The 27,903-nt window shown below is 44.2% G+C and overlaps 2 protein-coding genes across 2 annotated transcripts; one reads left to right on the forward strand and one right to left on the reverse strand.

Moving 5' to 3' along the window:
* Nucleotides 1-3,057: 3,057 nt before the first annotated feature.
* LOC149288782 (rap1 GTPase-activating protein 1-like) lies at nt 3,058-18,189 on the forward strand. The gene is made up of 16 exons (XM_089491462.1): nt 3,058-3,332; nt 5,518-5,605; nt 6,012-6,047; nt 7,412-7,594; nt 8,440-8,537; nt 9,722-9,800; nt 10,099-10,152; nt 10,254-10,337; nt 11,080-11,180; nt 11,289-11,418; nt 12,004-12,159; nt 12,629-12,700; nt 15,391-15,477; nt 16,317-16,478; nt 16,565-16,668; nt 18,141-18,189. Exons 1-16 carry the CDS (start codon nt 3,058-3,060, stop codon nt 18,187-18,189), a joined length of 1,758 nt encoding a protein of 585 aa, XP_089347588.1.
* A 1,657-nt stretch (nt 18,190-19,846) lies between these two features.
* Nucleotides 19,847-27,805, reverse strand: LOC149288783 (zyxin-like). The gene is made up of 8 exons (XM_089491463.1): nt 27,541-27,805; nt 25,367-25,605; nt 24,315-25,256; nt 23,913-24,030; nt 22,568-22,737; nt 20,924-21,102; nt 20,642-20,762; nt 19,847-19,957 (listed from the first exon to the last, which is right to left on the reverse strand). The coding sequence occupies exons 1-8, from the start codon at nt 27,803-27,805 to the stop codon at nt 19,847-19,849; spliced, it is 2,145 nt and encodes a 714-aa protein (XP_089347589.1).
* Nucleotides 27,806-27,903: the final 98 nt, after the last annotated feature.

Consider the following 27,903-nt stretch of genomic DNA (forward strand, 5'->3'; position numbering starts at 1 on the left):
CCGTCGGATACCGGCTGTCAGTCTGGGAGATATAAAAAAATAAACTAAAAACTAAATTAAATATTTGAAAAAATGTAAAAAAAAATACAATCCACTTTCAGCTTCCAATGAAAAATTGCAATCAATATATTACATAGTCATAAAAACTGCAAAACCAACAAAAACAGCAGTAATTTTCTGCATTTTATATTCTTGCAATAAAAGGGTCCTGAAAGAATTCTGACCATAAAAAATAGACATAGAATCTGCCGGCAGATCGGCCCCATTCGGCCCCCCGTCTAGTCGCTAGTTTCTCCTGCTGTAAAGACTCCAACCTGAATCAGTCGTTGGTCTCGTCTTAGATTCGGGAGCCGTATGCCTATCCCATGTGTGTTTAATACCCTCACTGTATTACCCTCTACCACTTCTGCTAGGAGGCTGTTCCACTTAACTACCACCCCTCAGTAAAGTAAAACTTCCTTCCATTCCATCTCAGCCTCTGACCCTCTAGGTTTAGATTCTGGTCTCTTGTTCTAACTTTTCTCCTCCTTTGAAATAAATTCCCTCCTGCACTTTATAATCCCGACTGTCCATGTATCGCCGTCTGTAGCTGTCTCTCTCTCTCTCTCTCTCTCTCTCTCTCTGTGTCTCTTTCTTGTAAGTCTTTTCTTTTGTTTTGTGTTCAGTTAAAGGTCTCTGGTCCCCGGCGCGTTTGTATCTCTTCTGCGCACGCGTAATTATGTCTTTACGAAAAGGCCGCAGCCAATTTTATTTATTAACCAAGTCATTGCCACGCAGCCTTAGGCCCAACACCTCGTTGCCTCAACAGGGTAAAGACCACCAACTGAACACATAAATATAATAAATAACATCCATAAACATAAATAATTAACAAAAACCATAAGGCCTACGAGGCAAACGCGGAACCGCCACACAGGGACGGACACGATGCCCAAACCTGAGGCTCCCAGCACCACCTACCGAGGACCCCCCCACTAAACGCTTCAGGTCACATCGTACTCTCCTCGTCTCGTATTTCATTTGGCAGAGAATTCCTGGCTGCGCCCCAGAAAAATGCAGCTTTACGGACATTTATTTGATGATCGCGCATGCTGAGACAGATTAGAGGGGAGTGTACGCATTATGTAGAAAAAAGGGTTAAAAAACCACTTTGCTGCGCGGCATACAAAAACGATGGTAAATTCCCAGTTTGTTTATCTCCAGAGAATGGAATTGGGACCCTGGGGTCGCAGCCCGAATCCCGCTGTCCAGCCGAGCTCTACCTCTGTCCCGAAAAGCAAGATAGAAGTAGAGCTCGTGGGATAGAGTGGGAAAATCGGGACTGTCCTGCGCAACTTGGGACAGTTGGGAGGCATGGGATGGGGCCGGAAAATCTGCGCCTCCAATGAACATAACCTAAGGTTTTTGCCATTGATCAGGGCAGACTATCAATGACCCACAGTTGCCAACAGTCCCAAATAGGCTGGGAAAGTCCCACTTACCTTTTGTCTCAATGGACAGCTGGCATCAATGCATGTGAAATATCAACAGGTGGAGACTGGATATGACATCATATGTTAAATGATGTCACTGCCCACAGGCGGACACCCATGTGACACCATGAGACACTCCCAAGTACGAAGCAGACCGCGCCATTCACCTTGCCCTGACTTAGTTGCCCCAGCCTCTCGGTGGGATCCATTACGCGTTCTATATCCACCAATAAAATGTACAAAAATGTGGAATCTGCCGGTCTAGTCTGCCTGTTTTCTCCTGTAAAGACTCAAACCCCTTTGAGGCCGTTCCACGTATCTACCACTTTCTCAGTAAGGTTAAACTTCCTTACATGACATTTTATTATGTTTTCTTTTGTCTTTATGTTTTTGAAGGCTGTTTATTGTCACAACAAACCTTTCAAAGACTTTCAAAGAAGAAGTATATTTACCAAACATTTCGTGGAAATGCAGAATTGCTTCGCAAGAAAGGCCCTTTTTCTGATTTTCTTTACATTTGTTCAAATCCCCTCCCCTCTACCACTTCTGCTGGGAGGCTGTTCCACTCATCTGCCACCCTCTCAGTAAAGTAAAATGAACAATTCATACAGTTAGCAATCCCCATATTTCTTGAGCTTGATGTTGAATAAAGAAATGCAGAGACAGAAAATGTAGGTGAATAAGGTGGTCCGCAAACATTCGGGAGTCTAACAAGCGCAGCGAGGCTTTCCCATCAGACAAACGGCAGGACTGTGTACTCGGCGGATTAATCTGGAATGTATGATATGCATCACTAACAACCAATCATCAGGGGGATAAAATCCCTTCACAAACTATGCCTATCCTGTGCATGTTTAAATTCTCCTCACTGTATTAACCTCTACCACCTCTGCTGGGAGGCTGTTTCAGTTCTCTAGATATTGTGCATTTCTACTGATTTACGGGAAAGCAAAAGTTAAAACAATATATAAAAGCGTAAACGTATAAAGTAACATTTGTAACATTTTTGTGACAGGATGACCACACCAGGGAGCGCTCCAGGGCTTGTCCCGCATACTCCAGGTGAAGCGCTCTGGGCTGCTGGAGCAGCGCTGGGAGACGCCCACTCCCCGCCCACCAAGGCCAATGTCAGCAGGAACAGCCACTGATATCAGGAGACCGCCTGCCGACATCAGCGGGACCACCCACCTGCATCAGCCCACCGCCCACCTACATCAGCTGACCACCCACCAGGACAACGACTATACCAGGGTTATATAATGTTAACCCTTTAAAGTCTGAAAGTTCTATGAACACATTCCATGCTAATCCTGCGTCCCCCCCCCCCCCCCCCCCCCCCCCCCCGGTACAAATAATCCGTGCCGTCTACATAACGCTATATGGACAAAAGTATTGGACACCTGGCCGTTACACCAACAGGGACTTTGATGACATCACATTCTAAATACATTAATATGATGTCGGTCCCCCCTTTGCAGTTATAACGGCTTCCGCTCTTCTGGGAAGGTTTTCCACAAGATTTTGGGGAGTTTCTGTGGGATTTTTGCCCGTTCATCCAGTAGAGCGTTTGTGAGGTCAGGCGCTGATGTTGGACGAGACGCCCGGCTCACGATCTCCATTCCGGTTCATCCCAAAGGTGTTGGATGGGGTTGAGGTCGGGGCTCCGTGCGGCCGGTCACGTTCTTCCACCCCAAACTCATCCAGCCGTGTCTTTATGGATGTTGCTTTGTGGGCCGGGGCGCAGTCATGCCGGAATAGAAAAGGGTCTTCCCCAAAACTGGGGCCAGAAAGCTGGAAACTGCCCCAGAACATTATCCCTCCTCCATCAAACTTTCTCGCAGGCACCATGCCTTCCGGAAGGTAACGTTCTCCTGACATCCCCCAGACTTCTACGTATTGATGGGTGATTCTGCGCAGAATGAACCGACTTGTGGCAAAAGGTGGCATCCCATGTTTAAAGTCACTGAGCTCTTCAGTGCGACCCGTTCTACTGCCAGCGCCTGTCTCTGGAGACGGCCGCCTATGGGCTGGATTTTATACACCTGTCAAATAACGAGCAGTCATCTTAACTTCCTGTCCTCAGGATCCGCATGATTATTCCTCCCTAGGTGGGCTCCTACTTTGCCTATAGGTGGCGCTAGCCCTGGCATTGAAATAAATGTGATGTATACATATATATGTATGTGTATATTTGCGTATATTGTATATATATATATATATATATATATAAATGTACCGTATATGAGCATATACTATATGTATATAGATCTATATGTGTGTATATTGTATATATATATATATATAAATGTATATGTGCGTATATAATATATATATATTAATGTATATGTGCGTATACCGTATATATATATATATATAAATGTATATAAGCGTATATAATATATATATAAATGTATATGTGCGTATATAATATATATATATATATAAATGTATATATGCGTATATAATATATATATAAATGTATATGTGCGTATATAATATATATATATATAAATGTATATAGGCGTATATAATATATATATAAATGTATATGTGCGTATATAATATATATATATATAAATGTATATAAGCGTATATAATATATATATAAATGTATATGTGCGTATATAATATATATATATTAATGTATATGTGCGTATACTGTATATATATATATATATATATAAATGTATATGTGCGTATATAATATATATATATAAATGTATATATGCGTATATAATATATATATAAATGTATATGTGCGTATATAATATATATATATATAAATGTATATAAGCGTATATAATATATATATAAATGTATATGTGCGTATATAATATATATATATTAATGTATATGTGCATATACTGTATATATATATATATAAATGTATATAAGCGTATATAACATATATATAAATCTATATGTGCGTATATAATATATATATATATAAATGTATATAAGCGTATATAATATATATATAAATGTATATGTGCATATATAATATATATATTAATGTATATGTGTGTATACTGTATATATATATATATATAAATGTATATGTGCGTATATAATATATATATATTAATGTATATGTGCATATACTATATATATATATATATATAAATGTATATAAGCGTATATAACATATATATAAATCTATATGTGCGTATATAATATATATATATATATAAATGTATATAAGCGTATATAATATATATATAAATGTATATGTGCATATATAATATATATATGTGCGTATACCGTATATATGGTGTCTCGTGCTGCTTCTGGTAATGTCATGGTCTCCGCGGGACACGATATCAGCGGGAGAGGATATAATGTGTGGCAGGTTAGAGTCAAACAATGAGACAGGCTGAGATAAAGAGACTGACGCAATTCAGAGCGGGAGAGGAACCATCAGAGAGAGAACCGTGCCTGTCTCTGCCTGGGGGGTCCCGTAATCCCAGGAGGGGTCACTCACTGATTGTCTCTCTGACATTTCCCTCTCTCTTTCAAGTTTTAGGCTTTGACATTCATTAGACCGGCTGACGGTCTCACAGCCATCATGAAGCAGCAGGTCTCTGAGTGACTTCCACTCCTGATAACGCTGGAGCGCCGCAGTGTGCCGGAGAGCGCTTCTTAAAAAATCGGGATGTTTTCGAGAAAGAGAAGCTTTACTTTTGGAGCGTATGGCGGGTGAGTAGATGGCAGGCGTCTCCTTCCGTGAGATGCATGGGTGGACTTCTCTTTTTCTCTAGTGCTGTCTCTTTCTTTGAGAACCCGCTTTCTGTCTCTTACACAGTGTCTGTTGCTGTCTCTCCTAGCCAAGCTCTCTCTCTCTTGGCGCTCTTTAATGAGTGTGCGCTGTTGTGTGTGTCATCTTGGTGGTCTCTTCTGGATCCCACCTGTGGAGCAGTCTCATTCTTTTGGTATCTCAAGGTGGATAAACTCCCCTTCACCACCACATTTGTCCCGAGACCTGTCCTCTCGCCTACCAGAGATCTCTCTCCGATACAGTCTAACCGTCTTCCTTCTCTCCTGTTAGGAAACCAGAAGACCCCGACCTTTGTAGCGGCCAAGTTCTGGACAACCACAGTGACGAGATGTCCCACGTACCAACTACTCAAAGCAAGGTCAGCATGCGCTGCGTCATCAAACGCTCGTTTATCATTTTTAATAAATATCTGTCACTTCTCTGTAATATTAATTAACCTAACCTTTAATAAATAAATAGATTCAGGAGCCGTATGTCTATCCCATGCATGTTTCAATCCCCTCACTGTATTACCCTCTACCACTTCTGCTGGGTGGCTGTTCCACTTATCTACCACTCTCTCAGTAAAGTAAAACTTTAGAATTTTAGACCTCATTGTAGTTCCTGTTTATTAGCATTTTGTGTTGTAAGAGGTTATTTTTTTTAAAAAGTCCGCGACTCACACTTTTAGACAGCATAAAAATGGCATGGGAAGTCCTGACCATTGGAGCTTACGATCTAATTCCACCCCAGAATTTGCCTGTAATTCTTTCTCTGTTTCCCAGCCTGCAGATTTGTTTGAAATGATCGAGAAAATGCAGGTAAGTGTCGACGCTTTTAAACTGAAAGATATTTTGTATTTTGTGAAACATCATGCATTTATATATTTTTATATATACTGGCATTCAAAAGTTTGGTTTTGAAATAAAAAGCACATTTTGTTCATTAAAATTACATGAAATAGATCATAAATCCAGCGCAGACGGGGTTAATGTTGTAAATAGCTATTGTAGCTGGAAATGGCTGATTTTTAATGGAATTTCTTCATAGGCGCACAGAGGCCCTTTATCACTCCCATCACTCCTGTGTTCCAATGGCCCTTTATCACTCCCATCACTCCTGTGTTCCAATGGCCCTTTATCACTCCCATCACTCCTGTGTTCCAATGGCACGTTGTGTTCACTGATCCAAAATTAAGTTTAAAAGGATAATTGATGGTTAGAAAACCCTTTTGTAATTATGTTATAGCCAGAAATGTCCTTGTTTTACATGAAAACAGCTGAGTGACCCCAAACCTTTGTATATGATATGTTTCTTATTCTTGTGCTTGGTGTTGATAATGTATGGATTGTTACGATGTTGCGGTTACGCTGTCTTTTATTTGTAGTGCAGCCGTTTGGAGGATCAGCGATGTGTCCTGCCCTCACCTCTGAAGGTTTGGTATTCATTTGACCTTGATGCAGCTCACACTTGTTCCATGAATGTCCTTCAAACCCTCAAGGTCGTTGCATATTTTTTAGTATCCCCGGACCAATGAAACATAATTCTTATCTGTCCCTCTTTAGGAAAAAAACAAATCCTCCATCCCTCTTTCCTCCCTGATGCCCCTCTTTTCTAGGCGCTCAGAATGTTTGCTGGGTATGAGGGGATCGCAGGGTTCTACAGCCCTAAAAGCCCCAATAATATGTATAGAAACAGCAGGAAACGGCTTCATAAATTAAACGCTAGTGACGTAAATAATTATCACTATGTCATAGAGTTCTTTCTAGAACAAACATGTCCCTCCGCAGACATCTAGAATACCGGGGCATAGAGAATATTGTATGTTTGGGGTTCCTCTGTTTTATCGCTCAGACTTCCCCATAACAAAGTAACCAACATATAAATCCCTCGGCACTCGGTCGCGGTAAAACCTTATTCATTGTGTCTCTTTACCTTTTCTGCGGACAGAGAAACGAAGCAGACGCGGAGCATCCGATACACGGGGTCAGGAATTTATTTATTCTTCTCGTTCTCCTTTTACCTTTTTCTAGGTGTTAAAAGTAATATCGCCGTTTGTTTTATTTATCACAGCCTAAATTCCCTAAATCTATGTAAAAAAAAAAAAAAAATGTACATTTTGAATGAATGTAGTAAAAATACTTTCTTTTGGTCTCTTTTGGTTACAATGTATTTTTTTCCCTAGATACTAAAACGTGGCCGTCCTTTCCCCCTCCTCATTTCACCCGCTTCTGGGGGATATTGGATTGAGGGGACCTGTCATTCTTTGCCTCCCCCTGGGTCCGATCTCCCAACATCCAATGAAAGGCTGCGAATTCTCCAATCAGATCCCACCGCGCGTTTATATAGGAAGTACTTCTTGGGTAAGGTACGGTGATCTCTAAATTTCTATCCTAGCAATGATTAGCGCTGATGTCTTCTCGTATACTTCCATGTGATATTTTGCGTTAGAGGCCAGCCTAGGGTTGTCTTGTTTTAGGCACAGGAGGGTCATGTGGTGGGTCTGTTGATGGTTCCTCTGTAGTGGTGGATCATGGAGGTTGCCATGTAAGTAGGTTATGCCATGCTGGTTCCTTTGGTTTGTGTAAGAGAGGGTCTAGTGTTGTGTGCAGTGTGTTAGTTGTTGTGGTTCCTTGGTGCGGGGCATATAGTTGGGTATGTCATGGTGGTTGATGGGTTTAGGTTGGGCAGTTGAATATGTCGCGGTTGCTCCTTTGGGTTGGCAGTTGAATCGGTCATGGTGGTTTCTCTTGGGTGTGTGTGAGTATAATGTGGTTTCTTCGTTCTGGGAGTTGGATAGGTCATGGTGGTCCTTGGTGCGTAGTTGGGTGAGACGTGGTGGTGTCTCTGTCTTGAGTAACGAGTCAGAGAAGAACATATCAAGAAGAACAGACTGTATTTGTTGCAGGAGGAGCCTTAATTACCTAAATGCATTTTTGGATAACTTTGACCCCTAGATCATTACAGCGTCTCATGACTGTTGGACACTATGAAGAACCGGTTGCACTTTTGAAGGTGGCAGTCATCCCGTCATTAAGGCTGGGCGCTGCTAAAGGGCTAAATTTGGAGCAATAGAAGGGACGTTCCATTGGTATCTGACCACATACCAGAGACTTTCTTAATATGGCTCATTCCCATTGCATGCAATCCCTAATTGTGTTATCTACCCCATGTCCGTTAAGCAAGTGCCCTGACCGTCTGATCCTGTAACAGGAACATCAGAATTTCTGTGCCCAAGACCCGCGGCTCGGAGCCGTTATCCTCTCGGCCAGACTGGAGCCAAAAACAGAGAAGCTGAGTCTGATCCTGAGGTGAGAGGCAGAAGATGACATTATTATTCCTCACAAACACAATGTATCTCCAACAGGCTTCCTAGGCAAGCCAGGGATTCTGGATACTTGTGCTTGAAATGACCCTATTGATAACTATGGATGTAGCCGAGTAGGGCATCTAGAAGAAGAATAGTGGGTTTTATTTACCCCGTTTAATTTATAAAGCCATTTCCTGCTGTTTCCATACACATTATCGGGGCTTTTAGGGCTGTAGAACCCTGCGATCCCCTCATACCCAGCAAACATTCTGACCTCCTAGAAAAGAGGGGCATCAGGGGAGGAAAGAGGGATGGGGGGGATATCTTCCCAAAGAGAGGCTGGCCCCCCTAAACAGGGACACTTGGAAGGTCTTGGAGTGTCTATGGCATAGGGGTCCATTGGCCCCAGTTATAGGTACCAACTATTTCTATTTTTAAAAATGTCTATATATACGTCTTCTACTTGCATATTATACCGTATATACAATATGATGTCATAGCCCGGCCTATACAGTGCAGGACTGAATGCTACCGACGATGCTTGTGTATAATTTATCTGCGGGGCTGCTGAATGAGCAGTGCCTATTGCTAGTCACATGACATTGATGGATTGATGACTGCGTGGCGTTCTGAGCATCATATGAATATATGACATCATTAAGCTTTCACCATGGTTAGCGTGGCAGGGCTCCCTCTATCGCAAACCTCCTCCCCGCTTCTAAAGGTTTCCATGTAATTCCATCTCTTTAAAGCATCTTCCTCTCAGAGATTTTTAGGGGCCCTGAGTAAAATGATTTCTGGGGTCCCCATCTTTTACACCCTAAATGAAAAAGTATAGTTAACCATAACCTTGGGACGTTATATTTGACATCACATATTTGTTTCAAACAATAAAGTACCTTAGGGATATAACTTTTGTTATCACACTATGATCCTTTATACATCATACTGTTACAGTATATATCATATATTACTTTATCTACTTTGTACATCTTTTTTTTGTACGGACGTCTGCTCAGGGTCAAGGTCGAGGTTAATGTTAACGAATGAGAGAAGTCATTAAACTTTCACTTTTTACCCAAATCGCAGACAAACATTATAAAGGAACTCATAGAACTTGGTGGGTTCGGCTTTAGCCTCGCTTATTTTTAACGGGCTTCGGTGGGTTGTGTCTGTGTTTTCCAGAACCAAGTACGGCACCAAACATCGGCTGATCGACACATCGAACCTCGACCACTTCCCCAGCGCAGATGAGATGGCCCACGTAAGACAGAGACCTCAGAGGACTCATTCTCAGAGTGTCTGCTCCCCAGTTCTATTAAAGCGGGTGGACAGGTGCCCCGTTTGCGTGGAGCCTTCAGACATGCCACAAATGATGGGCAAATCAAGAATTTTACTCAATAACCCCCAACATTTATTTTTTGACCATCTCTATGTCTGACATTGTAGAGTATCTGACCCAATTTATTGTCCGTCTCTCTACTTTCCCTGTGTCTCGATCCCTAACACCCGTCTCTCGGTTCCATGTTTCTCGCTTTTTCTGTCTCTTGTCTTCCATGCAGATCTTGTGCGAGGATCTGGCGGTGGATCGAATGTTTCCTGTTCTCTACCTGAAGGTGAGGATTCGTAACCCTGTAGCGTGGATGGTGTTCTTATTAAGTTGCTTTTCGTACCTTTTGGCTCGGGGGGGGTGAAATAATGATACTGCCTCCTTCAGGCATCTCAGCTCCTTGTGACCTTCGATGAACACGTCATCAACAACAACTTCAAGTTTGGTGTCATTTACCAGAAAGCAGCACAGGTGAGACGTTCTAAACGAAATGGGATTTGGGGACAAATTATTGGGAAAACACAATAACAAATCACTCCTGTGTTCCAATGTCCCTTTATCACTCCCATCACTCCTGTGTTCCAATGTCCCTTTATCACTCCCATCACTCCTGTGTTCCAATGTCCCTTTATCACTCCCATCACTCCTGTGTTGCAATGTCCCTTTATCACTCCCATCACTCCTGTGTTCCAATGGTCCTTTATCACTCCCATCACTCCTGTGTCCCAATGTCCCTTTATCACTCCCATCACTCCTGTGTTCCAATGGCCCTTTATCACTCCCATCACTCCTGTGTTCCATTAGCCCTTTATCACTTCCATCACTCCTGTGTTCCAATGGCCCTTTATCACTCCCATCATTCATGTGTTCCATTGGCCCTTTATCACTCCCATCACTCCTGTGTTCCAATGGCCCTTTATCACTCCCATCACTCCTGTGTTCCAATGGCCCTTTATCACTCCCATCACTCCTGTGTTCCAATGGTCCTTTATCACTCCCATCACTCCTGTGTTCCATTGGCCCTTTATCACTCCCATCATTCATGTGTTCCATTGGCATGTTGTGTTGTGTTGTGTAGGAATTCATTTTTTGGTCTATTTATGTAGACACCAGGCAGGTATCGTAGGTTGTCTTTTGTTTTTTTTTACAGCTCATCAATTTTTGAAAAATCCAACATTTTCTGTTTTTCTCCATTTCTTTTCCATTTTCTCAGGTAACAGAAGCAGAGCTTTTTAGCAACACAGAAGAAAGTTCAGGATTTACCGAGTTCCTTGACTTTCTGGGAGAAAGAATTAATCTCCAAAGCTTCAAAGGGTGAGACGTTGTTGTCTGCGTGAATACACATTCATTTTGTTTGGTCCACATAACTTATTAGCAGAAAGTAGTTTGCTGAGACCTTCAATCTTCTGGGTTCTCCTGTAGGTTCCGTGGTGGTCTGGATGTATCCCAAGGTCAAACTGGATCAGAGTCAGTTTACACCACATTCCGGGGACACGAGATCATGTTCCATGTGTCAACCAAACTTCCCTACACACCTGGGGATGCCCAGCAGGTCTGTATGAAGTCTCACTGTCCACTTGCAGCTATTTCGGGACCTAAGACCACTACCTGGTCGCTGCACAGGGGCTTCCTGCCCCATCCCACACCCTCTCCTCAAGGCTCTTGTTTATGGTTTTACCGGTTCCTTAAATCTTTCCCTCTCTTCTGTTTTGCCTCCCACCTCTCTCAATTCTTTGCATTCCCTTCCTCTCTCTTTCCTAGTGCCTCCCTCTCTCCTTCCTCATAACTCCTCTCTCCTTCCCAATGTCTCCTTATCTGCTTCCCCTCTCTCCTTCCCAATGTCTCCTTATCTAGTTCCTGTGCCTTCCTCTTTCCTCCCCAATGTCTCATTATCTGCTTTCCCCTTCTCCTTCCCAATTTCTCCTTACCTCGTTCCCAGTGCCTTTCGCTTTCCTCCTCAACGTCTCCTTATCTGCTTTTCCTTTCTCCTTTTTTCCGTGCCTCTTCTCTTCTCCTCCCTAATGCGTCCTTGACTCTTCCCAAGTGCCTCCTTCTCTCTTTCCCTTTTTTCCTTACTTCTTGCTCCTGTTGTTGCCTCTTTCCTTCTGTCCATTCAATAATCGCTCCCCATTTCCAGCTGCAGAGAAAGCGTCACATCGGGAATGACATCGTGTCCCTCGTGTACCAGGACGATGGGGCAGTTTTTTCGCCGGATATCGTTACCTCTCACTTTTTGCACTGTTATATCGCTGTCCAGCCTGACCTCAGCCCCAGCGGAGACACGCTCTACAAGGTGAGGTCTACACCTGAAGACATGGGTGGGTGCGCTGGGGACTGGTAAGGTCTTTTTGTCCTTCTCTTATGGGACCCCCGGCCAGCTTTCCTGAGTACAAAATAAACTCAGAGGAATAAAAAGTAGCGTATTCAATTATAACTAAATTATTAATTCATAACATTATTGTGCGAATGGTTATTTAACCACAAAACTGTAATATCCAATGAAAAGGTGTTGTTTATTTTTTTTATTATGAATAAATCTGATTTAACGTCACATTTTAAAATGAATTAATTTCATGAATTGTGGATTTCACAATAAAACGTTTATATTATAATATTCTGACACCTCTCAGTCCCGAATGGGGTACGTCCTGGAGGCAAAACCCCCCAATTCTTTTTCTTTCGCATGAAAAACAACTTTAATTGACAAAGTTTTTTTTCCTTATATAATATACTTTGACCTGTTTTTGTGTTTATCTATACAGGTGTCGGTCACAGCCAGGAGTGACGTACCAAAATTTAGACCTGCCCTTCCAAACCCTGCTATTTTTCAAAAGGTTAGAGTCTATATTGTTTGTGTGTGTGTTACTTCATGGTGTTAGAATGTGTGTTGTGTTAATGTATAATGGTAGTGTGTGTGTGTGTGTTAGCGTTTAGTGTTAGAGAGAGTGTGCGTGTGTTCACGTTTAGTGTTAGAGAGTGTGTGTTAGCGTTTAGTGTTAGAGAGAGTGTGTGTGTCTGTGTTAGCATTTAGTGTTAGAGAGAGTGTGTGTGTGTTAGCGTTTAGTGTTAGAGAGAATGTGTGTGTGTTAGCGTTTAGTGTTAGAGAGAGTGTGTGTGTGTTAGCGTTTAGTGTTAGAGAGAGTGTGTGTGTGTTAGCGTTTAGTGTTAGAGAGAGTGTGTGTGTGTTAGCGTTTAGTGTTAGAGAGAGTGTGTGTGTGTTAGCGTTTAGTGTTAGAGAGAGTGTGTGTGTGTTAGCGTTTAGTGTTAGAGAGTGTGTGTGTGTCTGTGTTAGCATTTAGTGTTAGAGAGAGTGTGTGTGTGTTAGCGTTTAGTGTTAGACAGAGTGTGTGCGTGTTTACGTTTAGTGTTAGAGAGAGTGTGTGTGTGTTAGCGTTTAGTGTTAGAGAGAGTATGTGTGTGTTAGCGTTTAATGTTAGAGAGAGTATGTGTGTGTTAGCGTTTAGTGTTAGAGAGAGTGTGTTAGCGTTTAGTGTTAGAGAGAGTGTGTGTGTTAGCGTTTAGTGTTAGAGAGAGTGTGTGCGTGTTCACGTTTAGTGTTAGAGAGAGTGTGTGTGTGTTAGCGTTTAGTGTTAGAGAGAGTATGTGTGTGTTAGCGTTTAATGTTAGAGAGTGTGTTAGCGTTTAGTGTTAGAGAGAATGTGTGTGTGTTAGCGTTTAGTGTTAGAGAGGGTGTGTGTGTGTTAGCATGTGGTGTTAAAAAGAGTGAGTGGATGTTATTGGATGGTGATATAGTGTGTGTAAGTGATATTAGAGTGTGCGGGTCAGCATATGGTGTTAAAGATGCAGGAAATTATATCAGCTAATAATTGCAAATAACAAATACCCAGTGCCATTATTTGTATTTATATTAATATGTATTATTATATTTTGTATTATAAATGGGGCATTTATCTACATTGTGCATACATAGGTTCCAAATAAATAAATAATGACTTTAAATGCCTGTAAGATTAAAAATAATAATAATAATAATAATAATAATAATACAGGGCAGTGTTTACCAGATTCCAGTGTCATCCGGCCCCCGTCTAGTTGCCCGTTCCTCCTGCTGTAAAGACTCAAACCTTAATCAGTCGTTGGTCTCGTCTTAGATTCAGGAGCCGTATGTCTATCCCATGCATGTTTAATACCCTCACTGTATTAACAATTACTGCTTCTGCTGAGAGACTGTTCCACTTATCTACCACCTACTGTTTTTTTTCTAATACCTGGATCAATACCATATTCCACCACCGGTGGGCGCTGACACCATATCAAGTTATCCACGCCACTGAGATCAAATTCCTATCAATTATTTACAGAGCTCTCTCTGAATAAAACATTTTAATCCATTTGTTATAACGGGGGGGTCACATCGCAGGGCAAAGGGAATCAGCGAGTATCTTGGGCTGTAAGCGCTAGCTGTAGATATTGCGGAATTTATTACCCCCGTCCTGTTTTTATTACCCAGAATGATTTTTCATTTTGATAAGAACGCAGCAGCCAATCGGAAAAGGCCAACGCTGAACGCAACCGGCTTCCACATAATAGTCACACAAGAGCCGGGGAAACAATTCCTGCTTCGCCCTCATTAACAAAGATGGACGACGTTCCCATACCAGACTCCTATAATAATTTTGGCCTCCCCTGACCTGATTCACCAAAATATTGGTTTCTAAACTTAAAATGTAACTTTTAGGGTTAAAACAAAGCATGGGTAGCTTGTGAGCAGGGACGGGTGGGAGGGAGGTGGGATGTATGTATATGTGTTTGTGTGTATGTGTTTGTGTATATGTTGTATGTGAGCATGGGTCTGTGTAAGTGGGGTGAGATGGAGTGTGTGCTAGTGAGTATGAGTAAGCGTGTGTAATTTGTGTAAGTGTGTTTACATATGAATGCCAAAGTGTATGATGAAAGGGAGCAAAAGGGAAAGAGGTCACCGACAATGATGGCACTGGCCAGCTGTTGAGCTTGGGGGGGCCCCAGGGCAATTTTTGCACCAGGGCCCCGTGGTTTCTAGCTACACCCCCGACTCGACCCGAGACAAAAAAAGGATTGATATGTGGTCCATTCCCTACGATTTGCTTTGTTCTTCCCCACAGTGTGAGAGCCTCATCCGTTTCCCTTTTCAACTATAATTCATCCTAGCAGAGAGGCTCAGTCCCCAGAAGGTCAGATGTAATATAAGGAAGTTTTACTTTACTGAAAGAGTGGTTGATAAGTAGAACAGCCTCCGAGCAGAAGTGGTAGAGGGTAATACAGTGAGGGGATTCAAACATGCATGGGATAGACATACGGCTCCTGAATCTAAGACGAGACCAACGACTGATTAAGGTCTCAGTCTTCACAGCAGGAGGAACGGGTGACTAGACAGGGCTGTTCAGTTGGCAAGTTTCTTGGCCATGATGGTTCATGCAGAGCGAGCGACTTAGGTGAAGTTTTCCTGCCTGAGTAACTGAGCTTTGTACCCCAGCTGTTGGCTGTTTTGGAAACATCATAACAACACATTTTCCATTCCCACCAGAACCAGCATTTCCGCGAGATATTACTCACCAAGCTGATTAACGCGGAGGTCAGCTGTTACCGAGCCGAGAGGTTCTCCAAGCTGCAGGTGAGAAGTAGCTGTCTGGTCTTGGTGTGACAGTCATTAAAACCGGTTACCGTCCGTCCAAAAGAAAGTCGAAATCCTTAAGCCTCATGACCAAGAACTTATAGATAATGCATTTTTATTGAGGTGTTTTGTCTGCCCATATCCTGTAAGTTTACAACAATCCACAGCTCTGGGCCAAACCATTTTCTAATTGAATTGCTCTCCTTGGGTCAGTCCATTGCCTGACTATTACAGTACTTTGTAATCTCTGGAACAGTCTCACTCTCTTGGCCCCCTGTAACTTTAAAGTCTGGACCAATTCATCAGCTTCCTGAGCCCTCCAAGTATGGCTGTCTGCATCCTTCATCTCTGGACCAAACCATTTTCTTGTGTAACCAATCCATGATCTGCCTATATTGACAATACATCACGGTCATACTACACATAATGACACATCATTCATTAACCTCTGGATATCATATTTCTGCATATGTTCCTCATCACTCAAACAGGCCATTGTCACCCTCTAAACCTCTATGTCTGGACCATACCATCATAATCCTGTAATACTCAAGTCGATCTGCTGCCTATATCCACCTTTTCTTCCATTAAAATAGACTTCTGACCAAATATTGGCTGTATTTTTCATCTTTGCAATTGCCTTCAAGACTGGGCCGGTTCATTGGTTTCCTGTACCCCCATCTTTGTGACAATCTATTGTCTATGTCCTATATTTATGGACCAATCCATTGTCTCCCTGTACCATCTTTATCTCTATTGTTGGGATATCGCTACTGCCTTTGTGGACCAAACCATCATTCTCATCACCTATTACTTTTATTTTTAACCTTTTCTTTCAGGAACGCACCCGAGGAGCTCTGATTGACAGCTTGTATGAAGAGCTGGTCCTACACAGTCAGAGGGTGTTGGGACCATTGGAAGAACGAGCAGGAGGGTCCATGGGTGAGGGAACTGGAGATAAACTGGAGAGCACTGGTAGCGGGTTTCTGGAAAATTTTAAGGTGAGAAATAAGCTTAAGAAAACATCCAACAACAATCAGACAAGGGCTAACGAGTCATCTCTCGACTTCCTCTGTCTTTCCTGCAGACCTTTTCTCTTTCCTTACGGAGTCCGCAGAGGTCTCGGGACGCTCTCTCTCGGGGCTGCAGGAGCAGCAGCATCGCAATAGATAGTGCCTCTGATGAAAAGAGGTGAGCGCAGGCGAGATGGGGCAACGACCAGGGAGATTCCTCAGGCCCAGACTAGCTCTCAGACCCACCGGGGCAATGTCTGGTAGGACGGTGCCCAAAACAGGGCCCTAGTTTGCCATTTAATTTATCGCCTGCTGGCCTTAAAGCACCAGAGGGACAATTCCTTAGAAATGGTCAATGAGGGGCAATTTTCCTCCCCTGATGCCCCTCTTTCTGGGAGGTCAGAATGTTTGCTGGGTATGAGGGTTTCACAGGGTCCTACAGCCCGAAAAGCCCTGATAATGTGTAAAAGAAACTGTCCAGGGTGTTCCTAACATTTGGATTCATACCTGCCATATTCCCAATTACTACATTTGGTGCCCCCCATGCCAATAATAACTGCCCGGTAAAAATGTATTTTTCCCCCGATTTTGTGTCGGGGTTTTTAAAAAAAATAAACGTGTAGTTTTTAGGAAAACATTCCCCCCGGGGGGCTCGCTCACAGTCTGTCACCGCGCTTCGACTGTACTTTAAAAATCCCTTCGAGGGGAAATTTATAAGAGCCGTCGGATGTCAGTGTGCATGCGCGGGCGCTTTGGATCCTGCAGTGCCATCCATCAGCCCTCATGCATTAATTAAAGCCCCGTTTTGAGGCCATGCAAGCGCTTCTTTAGATCAAGGCTCGTGATTCGCCAACATTCGCCCCAAATAGCGTTGAACAAAAAACGGCATTTACGCAGCTAAACGAACGGTTAACGATTAACCCTACCGCTGCTGGAACATGAAAGTGGGGGGGGTAAATGGAAACATGGGCCTGTGTCTAGAACTTAGGGAACGGGAAGCAGGGGTAAACCCGGCAGCTTTAGCGTCCCCCGGCATGCTTAAGCATACCTCCCAAGTGTCTCTATTTTTGAGAGGCAGTCCGTTTTCTCCCCTGATGTCTCGCTGGGAACTTTCTAACTGAGCCGACCCCCGAGACTCGAGAAGTAGTAACCGTTTAACAGCCTATCATGAAGATTGTATGGAGTGACTCGCTGAATGTGCAACCCAAATGGCTCTAATACTGGCCCTCATGGAAGCCTTGACTTGTCATTCTTTAAAGATACACTTATGAGCCACCTGCATTCAAGCAGGGATATCAACCATAACATACTGGGAGCAAAAACACCAGTTGGAGGGTCTTAACAATGATCACAACGGGATAAACTAGGAAGGAATCAGCTCCAGACTGCGTGACCCTGAGAAATTGCCCCTTCGCCCTGAGACTGGGGCAAAAACTTTGAGACTCAGAGGGGCAAACCCTGATAGTTCCCAGGTATTGATACGAGGGTATCACAGGGTTTTATTACCTCATAACTCACATTCATTTCACAAAAGCCATAGTTACATAGATAACTTCAAACAAAAAGTTGCATAAGAAGCCCCGCCCTGGTCCCACCTCTAACCACACCTCCTAATATCAGGATTTGTCAATTTATTGTTGCTGTCACTAGCGGCAACAAATTGCGCACAGCGTTTTATCAGTCTGATGAGCGTACCTAGGAACTCCATGGGGTAGGTTACCTTGAGCTCTTATAAGGGAGGGGCTTCATGAAGGGGCGGTGCTAGCCAAATTCAGAGTGTTTGTGTGCACGCGTGTTTGTGTGTAAGCGTGTATGTGTGTAAGCGTGAGTGTTCCCAGGTATCGCCGAGGGTGGCGATACGCACCAAGATCGCTTAGCGGGTTGCATACCATCCACCCATTAACTCTTTGAAAGCCAACACAGTAAAATAAAACATTTTTGTTTGATTTTTTTTTTCTCTTTTGTGAGTTGGACCCAAACAGCAGGCCTGTCAGCAGGATTCTGACACACTTTTTTTTCCCTCCAGGACCCTCTCTTGAAGACCGCGCCGCTCCCCAAAGATTGCGCTGATCAACTGGGACCTGCCGCTCAAAAACCGTTTCTTTCATTTAAAGCAGATTATTCCCGATACCCTGTCTTTCAGAATTCAGTACACTAAACAAACCTATGTAATGGTGTTTAAAAATTAAAATAAATTATATATATATATATATATATATTAGACATCAGCAACCATCTAACCTTGCATGCTTATTCCTCCCCATTGGCTGTCAGCTATTCCAGAGGAGGGGGATAAGAAGGGATAAAACATTAAACCATTTTACTAGCTTTGCCTCAGGAGTCAGCTCTCCCAGCTTATATCTACAGTTGCCGTACGGTTGCTTTGTTATGTGGGCCCCTGCTGTTTTTTGGTTATTATTCGTTTTATATAGCGCCATCATATTCCGCAGCGCTGTACAATGGGTGGTTTCAACCAGAGACGTATTTACCTGTGACATTGCCCTAGGCACACATTCACGCTCAAGCTTACACACATACACTCACACACAAACATTGTGCATACGCTCTCACTCTAACAAACATCCATACACATACACTCACACTCACTGCTGCTGCTGCCATTTAATTCTGTCATTTGCCCATATGACACGGGCCACTAGGGGTTGCTATACAAGAAAATAGCAAAAAAACACTGTTATTTGTATAAAATGCTTTATTGGTTATATGAACCCGACCCCTCCCCCCGCTTTGCATCCCGACATAAAAAGTTAAAACCTTAGAATAAATTGCATGTCCCCCTCCCCCGCTGCTGTGCCCACCAGAAATGCATCAGCTGGAGCCCTGATCGCTAATAGGTTTTCACACCAAGACTAAAACTGCCCACTCAAGTGAAGCGCAGCCCCCCCCCCACAACTGATCTGTCAACCCTTCTCACACCAGACGAAAGGTGACTTATGGCCTCAGAGGGGTTAATTAACCTTTTCCATCCCTTTTCAGAGATGAATGTGCATAGATTGAGGTTAAAAAGAAATTCTAGGAAAATTAAACAAAAAAACAAAACCCCCCAAAATGTAAGAAAAGAATAATTCTTAACATGCGCCGGCACTTGCTGGTACGGGCTATCTGACAGATAAAAAGAAATGTACTAACTAGTGGTTAGCAGCTAAGGGCCGGCTAACCAGCAGTTAACTAGGAGTCTCTGCAGAAGCTGTAAACTGGTTAATAATCATAACACTGAACTACGTTACAAGCAGCATAATGGACGGAGTGGCCGGAGGGTCCACAAGTCTTTGGTGGTCAGCGCCTGAGCATTGGTTAGCTGTATCCGGCGGTAACGGACCGGCAGGGTGGGCTCATCAGAGAGCGGCTCGGGCGCGCACGGTGAAACACTGCTTACACAGGACGTGATTGTTAAGCGGAAAACAGCCCGAGTCGTTCGCTTCCACGGAGAGAGGGCAGCTGCAGTCCTGCAAGGGAGACACCAGGGGGCAGCGTGTGAAACAATCATCCACAGGAGGAAGGGAAGGGGGCAGGAGAAGGAGAGCAAGGGGGCAGGAGGAAAAAAAATTGGCAGATACGGGGAAAATATGAGCCACAAATGGCATAGATGATTGAACGAGTTAAAATAAAGAGAATTAAAAAAAAAAAAAGAAAACCTTTAAATCAAGCAAGTTGAAGATAAAATTGGCATGAAACATGGTCAAGGCTTTCTAAAGGTTATATCAAGGTGACCTTAATACATATACATACCCGAGCGCCACATTTAAGTCAACTGGCCCATTTGCACTAATTCCCCACCCCATCTTCTTTGCTTGCATGAGATGTATTGAGATCTCCTGCATGCCACCGCGCATGCACCATATACCGACCGCCAGACCGTTTGCATGAGAGCGCCAAAGGAAGACCACTCGTACTATGCTCCAATTTAAATCAATGGGAGTGCAACAGCCAATCGCATGTACGCTGGTTCAGATAGCATTCGTGTGATTGGCTACTTTCAGATGGACTGTTAACCGCGAGCACAGGCTGGATAAGCCAATACACATTATTGTGACACCCGCTGAATTAGGTGATCAGGGTGGGGGGGCAAGCAAATAAGACAACGGAACGTCCTTCTTCAGAAGGGTCAGAGACCGAGGAGGGCTTCTCACCTCACATCTATAACACATCATGTGAAAGTTCCTCTCGAGTGCAAATACTCTCACGGTTTCGTCTCGACCGGGCTCCGGAGCGATGGGCTCCCCACATACCGAGCATTTCGGGGCATATTTCCTGCAAGACAAAGTCATCATCACCCAGAGGAAGAAACGTCTCGGAAACAAAAAAAAAAAAAAAAAAAAAAAAAAGAGAGGAGAGGCTCCGGAATCCAGGAAACGAGAAGAAAAACAAACAGCGCCAACGCCGCCAGCCTCGCCGACGGCCGAGGAACCGACCTGTGATAGTCCGGCACGCAGTGCGGCTGGTTGTTGTCATCCACGATGAAAGGGACTCCCTGGAGAGAGCAGCGACAGACGGCGCAGGTGAAGCATCCGGGGTGATAACATTTCTCCATGGCCTTCAGCAAGCGCTCCGTGATCTTCTTATCGCACACCGCGCAGCGCTCTAACGTGTCCTGCGGGAGAAAGAGAAAGCGTTATCGCCACGAACAAGTCCGTAAGGAAACGTAACGATTCACATCGGGTTCAACTGATACGGAGATCACTTTTAAAGAAGTTCTAATAGACGTGTAAATAATACGGGGCCTGTGGCTTGGACTGAAGAAGTTTGAGATACTTTTTAGTGGACCAATGTTGCTGGGCCAAGATGCAGCCCTCCGAGCTGCCTTCTTCACCCACATCTTACGTGAAGAACATCGGTCCACTAAATATCCAGTCTTCTCTATGTACCGAGTGAGTGTAGAGATCAGACATGCATAAAACGCCCCCAAAAAACAAGGAATTCTCATATTCTCTGGAACGATGGGTTCTAGATCATCGACCCTCAGACCCTCTGGAACCTTTGTATGGAACGCAGGCAGATCGGGTGTTCTATCAGAGCTACAAAATTCAGTTGCCTTGCTTCCCTTAGACATTTCGAAGGACGCCGGGTCTCCTAATGTCTTCTAGTAAATGTAAACATGGCAGACGCTCCGGTGAGACGTCGGGGGGGAATAACTTCATTTTCGAAAGCTGTGAGCTTCAGAGCGAAAAGGAACAGACTGCTTTTTAAGTGCATCCAAGTAGGAGTCGCTCGCGAATGATGTAATTAGAAATGGCTTCTTGATTCCCTCAGGCGGAGCGCAGTGATTAAAACGGGGGACTGGAGTTTATTTAGAGAGTGGAAACATGTCGTGCAACTCGTGTCTGCCATCCAAGGGCAGTCGGAGCTCTCACTCCCGAGACATCCAGACAGACGGGGTGCTGGGTAAAGCCAGGTGGAGTTGCCACAAAATCCTCGCCATTTTGGCCCCTTCTGTGGAACTTCCAGCGGTGAAACCTGCCAAATCTGCCGATTCCTGCCAGCGGACGTCACAATGGGTCATGTGACATAAAGGTCATAACAAAAGTGGCGCAAATAGCAACGGCAAGTCAACCACGGAAAATGGGGATTTTCACTCAGACTTTCCACTGGACCAAAAGTTCCAATTCTTGCCGTTTTTCTCATATGGATGCAGCTTAAGGGTTGAGCGCCATCCTCAACATGTCCACGGAGGGGCGGTGTGACCTCAGGGTCCACATATCCAGAAAACAATATGACATCATAGCACCAAAACATTTAAAGAGACGGTGTGGTCACTTAGCCCTATCACATTCAGGAACTCAAAGAAAGGCTGGCACCTTCAGGTCGTAAAGTCAAATGGCCCCATTGGCCCCTTGCCGCCCCCCCCCCCCAACATACGCACTGGCAGATATGTACACACACGCTAACACACATGCTTACACCGGCCTGGTCCAGGTCGGACAAGCCCTTTGTGAAGTGATTGCCCCGAGGGGGGGGGGGAAATCACCCCCTGCCCACTGGGCCAACTGCCCCTGCTGGGACCACATAGTTATCTCAAAGATTCTCCCACATTAAAGGCTGACATTTTACACACGTACCTCGTAGCACTCCTCACACAGCGGCTTCCCGGCGCTCTCGTAGTACTGCCGGCCCTGAAGCTGCTGCTCACACTTGGAGCAGGTGAAGCAGGCCACATGATAATGATGTTCGCCGGCTTTCACAATGGTCTCTGTGCGAGACAGCCCTTGGCCACAGAAGCCACAGCGATCTGAGGGCACATCAGAACGACAGTTAATATTATTGCCGCATTTTAACATTAATGAACCATTTTCTCCCATTTTAAACTAGAGTCCCATAAAATGCTTTTATACGAGAGGGGACACTGAGAAAAGGATATATCTAAAATGACGACACTTGCCTGTTACTGGTTCTGTTTGTCCACGAGCTGTTTGTCCACGAGAGGAAACATACAAAAGCAACGGACAGATAACAGGAGAAATTATTATGACGGACTTGTAAAGCAATCATGTGATAGAAAATAGTACCAAAAAGTGTCAGTGGCCAAAAACACACTTTTTTTTTTTTTTAAAGTGGTAACCCCTCTCTAATCTTATTGGTGCATTCAAATGACATTTCATCATTTTTTTTTTAAAACATATTTGCTCTATATATACGGGCAAGTAAGGTTTGGACAGAACTTGACCATTAAAGAAATGCTCAACATGGAAGAGATTTATGGTTGAGGCCAAATGGACTCCCATTTCAGCCTCATGGACCATGTTGTCAAAATTATCTTTAAAAAAAAAAACAAAAAAAACTTTTTCCCCAGTGACAGTTGGGTGAATGTTTTCCAAAAGTTCTATCTATATATTCCATAGCTCTGTAGAAATAGTTGCCAATGTACTGCCCAGACTGAGGCATGGACACTGGTGGGAAGTCCAACAAGTGCTGTCGACATAAAGTCCCTTTTCTCGAAAACCCGATTAGTTGGAAAACTTCTGAGGGTGAATGGAGACAAGTAACCATGCCAGGACTGTCCCAACCTAATCAAAGATAGCAGGCAACTATGGAAACATTTAAACAAGGAGAGTGTCCGCTGCAGATCCTAGATCGCAGGTGGACAACAAGCAGGTCTACAGCATTGAACGGCGAGACTATTTTTGCTCGGTAGTTAGACAAGTTGATGGTTGGTCCATAAAAAAACCCGAGAGAGGCACGTGTTGGCCATCTGTGATCTAGATACATCATCATGTCCCAGTTCTGTACCTTCTCCGGTAAGCTTAGAAGCACAAAGGCAGCCAACAGGTATCTCCCTAGCTGGTGTTGAATAACAGTCCCCGTGATCCTCTCTTTGACTGTTTCAGAGAATCATAGGAGCTTTCACTCAGCAACAGCTCGTGGAATACCTGTTGTCTACCTTGGCTGTACAACGTATCCTCGTACCCATGGTCTGTGACTTGGTGGCCTGTTGGTTGTCCATCTCCCGCATAAGCTGCTGAGCAAGCATCTCCAGCTCCATTACTTCATTCATATTCAAGCCTGGGGGACCCGCAGATCCATCCTACAAGGGAAAACCAAAGGGTTCTAGGCTCAATTAAACAAATTCTAGACACAAGCCTACTTTTAAAATGTATTCAGTACCCAAGATGTTAAGGAAGGCGTTCTTGATGTAGCCAAGGGTAATTCTGAATACCAGTAGAAAAAAAAAATGAGAATAGCACTTAATAATTTGTTATTTTGGGTTGTTTTTTAAAAACTCATCTCCGTTTTAACCCGGTGACAAGACTGCGGTTCTATTATATTAAGGCTATTAGATTGCTAAATAGAGTAGAGGGCATCACTTACGGCTTCTGGAGATCTCTGCATTTTGGGTGGAGGCTCTTTCTTCTGAATTTCATCAGGCTTTGGTCTCGCATCCAAAACGCCTTCTGGTTGCGATCGGAACCCATGTGCTCCGTTGGCCTGGCTTCTGATACTCTCGTTATGGGACCCAAGACTCCTGACGTTCTGAGATTGGGGCCCCTCGGCATCGGGTCTTGGCTTCTCCAGAACCTGAGGCTTCTCACGTTGTTGTGCAAATGAAAAACCAGGCGCTCGCGTTCCAGAGGGGACTAAAGGCCGCGGGGCTTCACACGTAACATTAAGGTCCGGTTTTGAGCTGGGTTGGGCTGAGGAGAATCTCTGCTGAGGTTGAGAATTTTCTCTGTTTGTGTCTTGTGGCTTAGGAGCAAATGTGGGAGCGTTGGGTTTGGGAGAGAATGTGGGGGGGTTAAGAGGTTTTGGGGAGAAAGTATGCGACGGCGGGGGTGCAGGTGCAGACGGGGGACTTGATAAAGCGTGAGGGTCAGACAGCTTAGGGACAAATTTTGTAGGTTTAGGGGAAACCGCAAATGGCGCAGCTGGTTTTGGAGCGACTGCTAACGGGGGAGCTGGGTTACGGACCGATGAAGAGACAGCAGGAACCGTCACAAACGCAGGTGCAGCTGGTTCAGGCGTAAAAGCGGCGGTAGTTGGTTTAGGAACAAACATAGGGGCAGCTGGCTTGGGGGAAAACGTAGGGGCAACTGGCTTGGGAGAGAATGTAGGGGCAACTGGCTTGGGAGAGAATGTAGGGGCAACTGGCTTGGGAGAAAACGTAGGGGCAGGGGGTTCAGGTATAAATGCAGGGGCAGCTGGTTTCGGAACAAACGTAGGAGCAGCCGGTTTAGGAGCAAACATAGGGGCAACTGGCTTGGGGGGAAATGTAGAGGGGGCAGGAGGTGGGGGAGGAGCTATTATAGAATTCACCTGGGGGGGGGGGACAAAAACAAAAAAAGCAAAAAAGGAATTATAAATTATTATTAATAATAATAATAATACTCAAGTGGTCAACATCAACTTTACTTGATCTACCATACCTGGATGTCGGCGCCTTCAATGGCTTCAACAGGTGACTCTTCTAAAGGAGGAGGGGACGGGAACGACTCCTCTATAGCAGGAGGGAAGGGCTCTGAAAAGTCAAGCGGAGGAGGTGGAGGGAAAGCGCTAGTTGGGGACCCCAGATTGTCATCTCCAAAAGAGGGTGGAGGAGGTGGAAAGAAAGTAGTTGGAGATGTGACGGCATCATCATTGGGTGGAGGAGGTGGTAGGATAAATTCTGGATGCAGAAAAAAAAAAAAGTTTGTTACAAAACAGATGGAAGGATATCAACGAGCAGGACAAAAGTGGGCAATCAGCATAAACAGAGTTTATTTCTTCCTTACAGTAATAGCCCCCTGCGCTGTATACAGTAATATAGCCCCCCAGCGCTGTATACAGTAATATAGCCCCCCAGCGCTGTATACAGTAATATAGCCCCCCAGCGCTGTATACAGTAATATAACCCCCAGTGCTGTATACAGTAATATAACTGTAACCCCCCAGCACCGGCAAAAACCTGGTTTCATCTCATTTTGTCCCAATAAACTGGTGGCCTCCTTTACTGTCAGTCATGTGATATCTTGGGTGTCTTTCACACTGAGCTGATGCTTTATGGCATCCATAGAACTTCATTAGTCAGAGTGTCCGATTAAGACTGAGCCATTCTATTGCCCCCCACAGGCAGTATGATAAGGAGTTGGGGGGTTTAGTAGATCAGGGGTCAGGCAACAGAGCGAGAACTCATACAAACGGCTGATATGCAGCTGCCTGAAAAGATTATATTATGCGGCCAACACCTAGAACTGCTTTAAAAAAAGAAAACTGAGCAATATTTTTAGAAATGTTTTAATAATAACATTTTGGTGGTAGATCCCAGAAGCAGATTAAGCTAGAAGAACTCTTATAATAAACACCATGTTAAATGAGTCGTCCAAAAACAAATACATGATACAAAAATATTTATAGATACTAAGGAAGCGTCTGCTGCGCCGACAACGAAAGGAAGACCTGCTGCTTTAATAGGGTCCGATACGCAAAGAAAATAATGAAAATAAACACCAGGTTACTGCAGTTAAAACCCCCTGTCTGTTATTTAAGGGTCTCCGGTTGCACGATCGCCAAGCAAACACTACAATTTTCATAGACAGACCTTCATATGTTTTTTAGGGGAGAAAGAAAAAAAAGGGGAAAGAGGGAAAGGACAGAGGAGACGTCAGCATCAGCCATCAGAATCACAGTTCTGTTCAATATATGTTAAAGAGGAGCTCCCATTTGTTTACAATTAGTATCAGATAAAAATAGAATGGCTCAGTCTTATTCACCCAGCCAGACTCTCTGACTAATGAAAGTCTATGCAGGAACGGACCTCATTAGCATCGCCATAAAGCATCAGCCCAGTGTGGTGTTTGAGCCGGGAAAGTCACCCAAAATATCACATGACTGACAGCAACGGCAGCTCCAGGTCTGCAGATAAAAGGGGGTTTATTGGAATAAAATATCTTACTGTATACCTTGCTGGGGGGGGTATCTTACTGTATACAGCGCTTGGGGGTTATATTACTGTATACAGTGCTGGGTAAAAGAGTCAACTTCCAAAATGATATTGGAAATCAATGTGAAATAACAGAGACCTGTCAGGGGGTCTACTCTGTACCACTGTGGAGTTTACTCCCTTTTGCTCATATCCTCCACTCTTTATATTATTACCATTGTTTATTGACAATAGGTCAATAGGTCATAAACAAATAGTAGATTTTAAATTAGCTTTTCTCCCCCGATATACACCATGGGGGGGGGGTTGGCACAAATGACCCTCTTGGGTGCCACTGTGCCGGTTACAAGGGAGATCTCCCAATCCAGCCCATTTACATCATGGAATTGGTGCCGACACAGCCTCCAAACCCCGCTTTAAAAGGGACTTGTTAACTTTAGGTCACAGAGTGCCGACATATGACATCACACCCGGCAATGCTCAGAGAGGACCATGGATGGGGCAGTTGGGTGAGGCCTGGGGCAACATCCAAGGTAAATACAGTCAGGGGTTCTTGTGAATTTGGTTCCTCTCTGATCTATAGCCATGCAGACCCGTCACCAAGAAAACCCACGAAACATCTGTTTCCAGAGAATGGCGTATGGGGCAGCCTGCAGAAGTTACCAGACAGATGTTTGTTACCTTCCTGGTCACCGCTAGATGGTGCCGATGAGGGAATCGCCCCAACTTTCCCCAGAAACGCCCGCACCCCAGAGCCTGACGAACGTTCTTGGGGGGCTACGGACACGTTCTGGACTTCTGGTTCTTCCGACGCCTTAAACGGGTTGACTTTGGGTTTGGGGGGTACCACCGGCGCAAACTTTTTGGGAGAATTGTAGAAAGACGGGGTAGAAATATTGATGGTGAACGATGAGGTCATCCGCGTGGCTGGAGCCGCTGGGTCCATCTTCAGGTCTACAAAAAAACAAAACAGCAACAACAAAGAGAGATTATGAGAAGATGAAACCAAAATCAATCTCGTTCCTCGGAAGAAAAGAACATGGC

The sequence above is a fragment of the Sceloporus occidentalis genome, unplaced genomic scaffold, assembly GCF_023333645.1.
Source record: "Sceloporus occidentalis isolate IW3139 unplaced genomic scaffold, rSceOcc1.0.p SCAF_50, whole genome shotgun sequence".
NCBI classification, from domain to species: domain Eukaryota; kingdom Metazoa; phylum Chordata; class Lepidosauria; order Squamata; family Phrynosomatidae; genus Sceloporus; species Sceloporus occidentalis.